The sequence below is a fragment of the Pipistrellus kuhlii genome, unplaced genomic scaffold (genome assembly GCF_014108245.1).
Source record: "Pipistrellus kuhlii isolate mPipKuh1 unplaced genomic scaffold, mPipKuh1.p scaffold_m20_p_11, whole genome shotgun sequence".
Taxonomy (NCBI): domain Eukaryota; kingdom Metazoa; phylum Chordata; class Mammalia; order Chiroptera; family Vespertilionidae; genus Pipistrellus; species Pipistrellus kuhlii.
Genome location: NW_023425416.1, coordinates 937,265 through 946,371, shown reverse-complemented (window position 1 = coordinate 946,371; position 9,107 = coordinate 937,265). Strand labels below are relative to the sequence as shown.

At 48.0% G+C, this 9,107-nt stretch overlaps 1 protein-coding gene across 12 annotated transcripts in view; it reads right to left on the bottom strand.

Annotated features, from left to right (window-relative positions):
• Positions 1-1,286: 1,286 nt before the first annotated feature.
• The window catches only part of FOXP1 (forkhead box P1), a 525,702-nt gene continuing 517,881 nt past the window's right edge, over positions 1,287-9,107 (bottom strand). For all 12 annotated transcript variants that reach the window (XM_045578936.1, XM_045578935.1, XM_036430546.2 and 9 more), the window contains one exon: positions 1,287-5,426. In XM_045578936.1, coding sequence (XP_045434892.1) covers positions 5,331-5,426 — 96 coding nt within the window. In that variant the 3' untranslated portion in view covers positions 1,287-5,330. The remainder of the gene's footprint in view (positions 5,427-9,107) is intronic.

The window sequence follows — 9,107 nt, the reverse complement described above, 5'->3', positions numbered from 1 at the left end:
CCTCCTGAGCCACGCCGGGGGCACACCAGCCTCCTCCTCAGCAGGACCGCGTCTTCCGAGTGAAAGGGGCAAGGCTCAGCTCTCAGCCCGTTCGCCGTGGGATGGGATGTGCTCCGAACATCAGGTAGCGGCTTTTATTACCACGCTCTGGCCACTTAACGTGCTGCTTTCAACAGATTAGTGATTTCAACCCATTGCTGCAAGAATTTTTAAAACACCTAACACCTCACTATTTAAAAATACCGGGAACTGACTTCATTTCCCTTAGATTGTCAAATAAAAAATGACAAAAGCCAGCCAGTGTGGCTCAGTTAGATGAGTGTTGCCCGTGTACCAAAAGGTCGTTGGTTCGATTCCTGGTCAGGGCGCATGATTCTCATTGGGGAGTGCAGGAGGCAGCGTGTTGATCTCGCTCTCATCAGTGTTGGCATGTTTTTCTCTCCTTCCTTCTCTCTCTAAAAAAGTCAATAAAATATATTTGAAGAAATGCCAAGAACCAACACAACAATAGCCATCTACTGTGAATCAAAATTACACTTTTTTTGGCCAGATCAGCAAAAAATACATTTTTTTTAATTTAACACAGAATTTTAGTAATTAGTTTATGTATGCCATTAGAAAGGGTTGAAAATTGCTGCAATAGACCAATTTCATTTTTACTGAAAGATGCCCAAATTAATTCTTAGTGTACACAACATAACATTAAAAATAAATTTTATTGAAGATATTCAATTTTAAAAATCTCAAGATCAAGATGGTTTTTCTGGAATAGTTACTGGGGCTCTTCTGTTTCCTTCCCTGAGAACACTGATCTAGCATATTTTTATAGAATGTTTTTATAAAATCACTTGTTCTAAGCATTTATCATTATATGCAAAAAGATCTCTTGATGAGAATATTATAGACGGTGCATGTTTTTGACATTAGCATTTTATTTGGATGACTAATCTTGCAGATGTGAAATTCTAATGAATTATTCATGATATTGCTTTCCTCTGAAATTTCAGTTTGCTCTTAATGCTAGTTATTAAACATTTTGTTTTTCTCCATAAAACCTGATGAAGAAAAATAAGACCGTACTTCCTCAGGAGCAGAGGTCGCCTCCTCGTCCCCGGTTCCCATTCCCCGGTGGAGACGGGACTTGAGGCCCGAGGCCAGAGCTTCGGCCTGTGACGCTGGGAGCTCAGGCCCGATGATCTCAATCAGCGCTGGCAGCAGCCGAGGACGCCGGGGCCGTGCCCAGCGGACACAGTCGCGGGGAGAGGGAAAGAAACGCAGGCTGTGGCGACTCTGACCACCAGTGTGAACAACCAGCATTTTATTGCATTTGAGAATGCCATGTCAGTCCTCAGTACTGACTACACATTTTTTATTGTCTGCATCCACAGACACGGAATGATGGAATTACAGTTGATATCAAGGAATGAGTTTCTTTTATGCCGTATCAAAACGAAACAAAACGGAAGTTCCTGTTGCTGGCAGCGCCGCCCTGGAGCGGGCGGTCCCGCTGTGCTGTCTGCGCCGTCTGGGGGAGACCGTGAACTGCCGGGGCCCACGATGCCGTTAGATTACAAGTCTCATTCTCAGGATAAAAAAAGCAAAACCGACTCTCAAACACATTCAAAGTATCAACAGGGCACACCGTTAACCGAAGGTACCACACCATCCCAAACCCTTAGAACGCAAGCCCCCTGCGCCCTGGGAAACGAGCTCAGCTGGAATGTGGGAAGGAGAGGAAACATGTAACTTTCTTTTCACAATAAGAACCAGTGCTTTACATCACTTGGGTGAAGAACCAGGCTGGTGGTTAGGTGATGGGTGTGAGGTGTCAGAGCTGTCGGTGGGGCCGGCCGGCGACCGGCTCTGGGGCCGTGGGGTCGTCATTCCTGACAGCGCTTGCTTGGCCTGGTTCGCGGGACCACGTCCCTAAGGTTTGCTTTTTGTTGGAGAAAATGTAACAAATTGTGTTTACATTTTGGCACCTTGTAAAGTGTTTTTTTTTTTAATACAAAAAGTTCAATAGCTTTGACACTCCTCGCCATTAATCACCACGTCACTGATAAGCTTTGAAAGTGTGGCCCTGCAATTTTATCATGCAAATATGTACTGCAGCAGAAAACATCGTTAAAACATTTCTTCTCTTTTCAAATGTATGAACTTGTTTAAGATCGCCAGGAAGGCAGTGTAGGATAGACACAATGGATAGGAATGTATCAAAAAAAAAACAGATTATCACACATGCCCACGCACACGCACACACACACACACACACAAAACCTGTACAAAATGCTCCAATCAATGAGAAGGGGGGGAAAAGTCTGTTAACTATGTTACAATTTAAAAGCAAAAGAAAAAAAGGGTAGGGAATTTCTCTCTCCCACATGTCAGGAAATGTCATCCGATATTCTTAAAGCAAGGATAACTAAATAAAATACATGTGCAGCATATCCTGCAATTCCATTACATACAGTAGTTTTCTCCCCAAAGCTATTTTTTAAGTATCATGAATATAAAGCAGTTGCACAAAAAGCAAAGGTGTTTTGACAAACAGGTGTATGCATTTATTCCTTTTTAGGAACAATATCTAAAAAAAGATCCGCCCGCCTCCCTCCCCCAGAAAGACAAAGATTCACACAGACAGTTGGGATATATGTACAACATAATAAACATCCTAAGGAGCGGCCGGGGCAGCCCCCGGGATACAGTCAGAGTGTGAAATCAGAGCGGAGTCTGCTTGCTGTAAGCCTGAGAATGTTTTCAGTTGGTTCTCCTGCAAGGCTGTGACACCTGCACGACATGGAGTCTAATTCTTCCTTCTCACCTTTGCTACAGTCTTTAGACTAAGCATGCAAGACATACGACTAAGTGCAACTGAGTGACTTTTTTAATTTTAATCATTCCCTAAGGTTTGAACTGAGGTATGCGTACTAACAGTTTCTCATGCTGTTCTCTTTACTCATGTCTAGCTACACATGCTGAGAATGAACTAATCTACCAGATTTTTATCCTCTTTTGAATACCAAACGAACCAGCCACCACTCTTCAGAAGCACGGGCCCTGCCCAGGCCCTGCTGGCCGCCGCTGAGCGGCCACGGGGAGGCTGCCGGCCGGCCACAGGCTGCGCCGGCAGAGCCGAGGCGCGTCAGGTCCACTGCCAGAGGAGTTTTGTACCAAGCTTACGAGTGGACAGGAGTGTTACTTTATTAAAAAATGAAAAACGCTGGCCAAGGCCTAATCAGAAAACAAAGAAAAAAAACGTTTAAACAAAGAAGAGGATATGTGCCAAGAGAAACCAAAATTACCACAGTGACCACAGCACAGCCTGAAACAAAAGTGGCGTGAATCCTCCTCTAAGGAGCGTCTTCTCGAATCACACGGGAGGTGCAGGCCCACTGCGGGAGCTCCTCTCTGGGCTCCGTGGTGCCGCCTCGGCCCGGCCACCGCAGCTCCCCAGGCACAGGCAGTGAGACGGACCCCCTTCCCCTGGGACTGCTGTAATGCCGTGTCCTACGCTCGTCTCCAGTAGCCCCGTAATCTCTCTTTACAAGAATGAATTTGGTCTTGGTAGAGATTCAGAAGAGAAAAATACCCAACAACTAAAACAAGTAACAACTTTGGTTCCATCATCTGCTTGGCCTTCTACATCTACGAAGGAGCAGCTCTTCCTCAGCTTCCGCAGCCACAGCCCACCCATTGCCTCTAAGTCCTTCCCTCCTTTGATCAACAATAAGAGGATATTTGGCTTCATCAGATAAAGCATAAAACAGAGAACATAATTTACCTTTGTGTAATATCTTTGGTAATTTTAGAAAAAAAGGTACAAAGAATATAAATTAAGCTCCAAAGGGCTCTCAAACTAAAAACAAGAGCTACGGTCCTAGGGGAGCAGCGGGGCAGAGGGCTGCGGCTGCCGTGGCCAGCGCTCCGGGCCGGCGGTGCTGAGTGGCCCTCCCGCCCCCCTCCTGCCCCAGAGCCCAGGCTGGACGCGCCCGCTCCGTCTCCTAGGCCTGCCTGCCCTGGGCTGTGTGATCAGGGCGTGCGCACTGAGCTGCAGCAGCCAGCCTGCGCACGTGACACCAACACCTCAGCACCTGCCCAACTCAGTCTCCACCGGACAGCTGACTGGATCACACAGACTGATGCCACCATGAGGTCTGAACTGGTGTTAAACCACCACCACCACCACCATCGCCACTCCAGCAGGGCTGCCAAGGAAGCCGGCTTTCTGGCCCCTTTGCAAACACAGCGCCCACTCTGGCACAGCATGGCTGGTCCCGAGTTGGTCCCACCAGGTGAGCCTTCACAGCCAGGTGCCAGCCCCGAGATGGTGAGCTGCTGGGGTGCGGCCTGCGTTTCCCGAGCTGGTGGGATGCTGCGGTCGCTGAGGATGAGGCAGCTGCGAGGTCAGAGCGCGTATCGAACCAGCCCTCCCGCCCGCACGGCTGCTCCGAGCCCCTGCTTTTCTGTCATCCATTCTCGGGCAGGCCGCGCTCGCGGACCTGCATGTGTAGAGTGCAGCATTTGGACCTTTTAGAAAAAGACCAAAACGGAATGTTTTCTGACTTTGGAGAAAACATGGTGATGTCTGAAGAAAAATGGAATGAGTGACAGAAAACTACAAACAAGAACTGACATTCAGCGCTGTATAATAAACACCTAGAACATTCATCACAAGGTACAGGAACACGAAGCCCCCAGGAGGCCGTGGGCCCCAGCGGAGGCCTGAGGTCAGAACTTAAAATGGCAGAGGAGAAGCAAGAAGAAAAAGCAATACATTAAAAAGTGTGGGGTAATTATTTTTCACCCCTCCCCCCAATAAACACACAAAGGCCTTCCCCATCCCAACTGGAAGCAAAACCCCCAAACAAACCCCGCTGGAGGAAGGCAGTGACGACATGCAGAGCGTGGAGCGGGCCTCGGCGCGGGCCCGCGCAGGGCGTCCTCGGTCCGGTCCGCGGGACTGCAGTTCAGAGGCTGCTGCTGAAAGCGAGTCGGTTTAGCGAATTTACAACAGCTGCTGACCGTTAGAGGGGAAATCCCGAGTACCAAACACGTCCATCCGATGCACAGAGTACAAATTCCTTTTTTCAACAAAAAGTAGAAAAATCAAAAATACTCCCAAATGGGGTTCTGGATGGCACTGAGTTAACCTTTCAGAGTCTGCCAAAGCGCAGTGACGCTCCTCCAGACTGTACAGCAAGCGGAGAACGGCGTCACTGCTCGCTTTTGACGTGTTTTGTTTTTTCCAATCTTCATTTTTGGGGTCGGCCTACCCAGATGTTCATTCCATGTCCTCATTTACCGCTTCATCTTCGTAATCTCTGTCCTGGTCAAACTCGGGGCTGTGGTTGGCTGTGGTCACCAAGGACAGCGGCCCCTCGGCCTCCTCCGGGTCCAGGGGCTCCTCCTTGACGTGCACCGGATGCCTGGAAGTGAGAACAGGATCTCAGGGAATGCTGCCAGTGCAAGCTGGCGGCCCTGCGCTCCACAGAAGCGCATCTAGACCACACTGTCCAACAGGGCAGCGCGGCCACAGGTGGCCTTTAAGTTAAAATTAATACAATTTGAAATTCAGTGTCTCACTGCACCGGCCACATTTCCAATGCTCAAGGCCAGGTATCAGTAAGGCCACCGGACAGGGCAGCACGGAGCTCCCGCCCTAGTGGCTGGAGCCTGGTGGTCTCTGGACCAACTGGCCGTCCTCCTCCCAGGGGCCTCGGGCAGGCCGGTGCACCCCATTCCCTGAGGGTCTTGAGAGGAGGCAGAGGGGACTCGGGGCCTGAGACTGGTGGCGCTGCTGGTCCGGGGACCACCCTGAGCCCCGGCGGCATCTGAGTGATGACTACAAATCGTCACGTCACACCGAACTAGGACTCTGGGGGGCAGCGGCTGGCGGCAGGAGAGCGGAGGCTGTGCTGCTTTGCTCGTTAGCATGCGGACCCTGCGAGAGAACTCTCCTGAGAACGACCCAAGTGAAGTCCTATCATTAATCAACTTCAAGCAAACACAGCAAAGAGACACCATGATACATGCTTGAAACTCCAAATTAATGCATATTTTCACAAACTGTCAATAAGGCAAGAAAAGCCCTGCCAGGAAACACAGGCGAAGAGGAAAATGCTCCCTCAACACAACACGGTGATAAGGCAGCAGAGCCCGATCAGAAGAGCAAGGCTGTCAGCGGTAAACAGGCCCAACAGGAGCCCGTGCAGCGGAGGGCGGGAGGCCCTGCGGCTCATTAGGGACTGAGTGTGGCCCAGCTGGAGGCCCACAGGGATGGCAGGACATCACTCTGATAAAAACTGAGAAATGTTCCTTAGTCATATTTACAACCAGGCTTTTGCAAACACAAATTACTTGGTGCTACAGGGCTTTGATATGTAAAAATTGCTCTGTTCGGTTAAAGGCCCTTCCTGGGCCAGCCGCAGAAAGAGGATGCTGTAACTGACATTATTAAGTTATTATTAATGATAAGAGGTGTTCCTGCAGGTGGACGGCTGGTTTCCTGAGTGATTGATGCTGTGCCCAAACTCGAAGGCCGCCTGAGCCTCTGAAAACGAACAGGAGTGCCGTGTGCTGCCCTGACCCTGTGCACCTTCAGAAAATCCAGACTCCAAACCGAGAGGAGGGGAGCAGATGGCAGGAGGAAGCGCTTTCTTACAATAAAGTGTCCCCAAGCTGTGTAATAACATGCTTTACTAGTTGTGGTGCGTCTGCTTTGTTTCCTGATGGTCCTATTTGTCTGTGCTTCTACAGTGAGACCTGACCTGGCTACATAATTGGCAGAGCCCTCTGTGAAGGGAAACTGGTTCGAAATTTAGTAAGACTTTCAGGCTGGAAGCAGTCCTGGGCATGGCGTCCCTCCTGTCCCGGGCACACCGCATCCTCTGTGCGCCGATTATCATTCCTTAAAGAAGCCCCCGCTCCTGATCAGGGGAGGGGTTTGGTCTGTGCTCCCCCCTCCACCTGGGGTCTCATTTCCATATCCTGTGAGCTACTCCGTGTGTGACGGCTCCCGTCCTGCTCTCTGTGGGACACAGAGGCGACTTCTGTCCATGAATCTTTCTCCCTCTGCTGATTTCCGTCTTCAGGATACTAAGAATGAAAATGTTAGAGCAAGGGCCAAAGTATCGTTATGATTTTTGTGATTTATTGTGATAATAATTTCCAAAGGGACTTTATCAATTTAGACTCGACCTCATCAGCACCAATATTACTCTAAAAATTTTTTTTGTTGCTTAGCAGGTATAAGGTAAGCTCGAATGACCTTAAATTGTGTTTCTTGAATTACTGACAACAGTGTATATTTTTTCATGTTTGTTTCATATTTTCAATATTGAGAACTGTTAATTCATAAACTACCACCTTCTTCATTAATGACATGGTTTGTCTACTAGGCAGAATTGATCTGTGTTTGACTTTGCTATAGATTGAAGTTAAATGTAGTTTCCTTGATCAACATTTTCCCAGTTTCATTTTCTCAAACTATCGCATTTATTAACACTTCCAGGTTTACAGATCTGAACTTGATGACACTGAGTGGGAGACCTGGAAGAAATCAGTCATCAGGAAGTCCTTGCTTTATAGTTTTACTGACAAATGTTTTGCTGGGAAAAATGAAATAAATAAAAATAATAAGCCTGCCAACACAGTTCACATTAGGGAGTATTCCCCCAGCCCTAAATTTGCAGCCAGATCTCAGTAAGATTATTAGCATCCCAATGTCATGGGTTATGACCTATCATGCATGCCTACTGGCTCAGTCCGTGCTGTGTGACAGCAGACAACACACCAGAACCTGAGTGAAATCCGGCTTCCTGTCCCCAGCAGAGGCCGAGCTTGCCAGCGCAGCGGCCCTGGCCACACGCAACGCGCAGACAGCGGAGCAGCGGCCTCCGTGCAGGACGCCCTCGTGAGACACCTGCTTCCGTCGCCCACGTGTCTCCAGAAACGGGAGCTGCAGGCCTTGCCTCTTCTTTTGCAGATCAACCCCACACACCCGCCCATCTTTCTCTCCAACTCCTCCTTCCCAACGGGCTGCCAGTGAATAACTAACACACACATTTCCGCTCTCTGGTCCCAGTGATTCCTTTGTTTAGCCATTCTGGGAACAGCGTTTCCAGCGGAAGCTGGCTGGTGTGTAATGGCATTGTGATCCCAGGGTGTGTGCAAAGCTTGCAGTATTTTGCTTTGTAACTCTTTTAGCTCCTATCAGGCTAAAAGCATAATGCCCCAAAGCCATGATTATGTGACTACTTTCCAGGGTTTCAAAAGAGAAACAAGCCGGGACCGGTGTGGCTCAGTGGATAGAGCGTCGGTCTGCGGACTGAAAGGTCCCGGGTTTGATTCCGGTCAAGGGCAAGTACCTTGGTTGCGGGCACATCCCCAGTGGGGGGTGTGCAAGAGGCAGCTGGTTGATGTTTCTCTCTCATCGATGTTTCTAACTCTGTCCCTCTCAATTCCTGTGTATAATCAATAAAACTATATTTAAAAAAAATAAGAGAAACAAAATGTAATGGTATTTGAGTGTCACCGAAACAGTAAGAAATGCAGAGTTCTGTTTCAACACCAGACGTTAGCTGGGCCCGGCACTAACAAGGTCCTTAAGCCTTGCTGTAAAGTTTACAGCTTGATTTACTCCAGTAGACTGGAACAGTTAAGAAACAATTTGCATCATAGCAGGGCAATGCACATCGGACAAGAATGGAAACTAAGCCATTATGGAGTCTGCTTAATGGAAATATGGGGTCAGAAAGAGTAACAGTCTCTGACACTGATAGCAGGCACGGGGAATATGCTGCTGACATGTGATTAGATTTAGCAAACAGTGTGAACCTGTGAGATTTGAGCAAAAAATCATATGCATTTTAATGTCGTTATATAGGGTTTCTTTTTTCTGTAAAAGCCACTGAAACCTTCATTTTGTTAAAAATTATGCTGACTGATGTAAAACATGGTTTCTGATAATACTGGGGTTAATTCAAAGTTCTTAAATTAATTTTATAGTGACTTTATCTTGTACAGCAAAAGTCACATTACTCTAAAATGTTGCCTGAGGTTTGTATCCAAATTTCTTTTTATTTTTTTTATTTTTTAAGTGGTCCTTT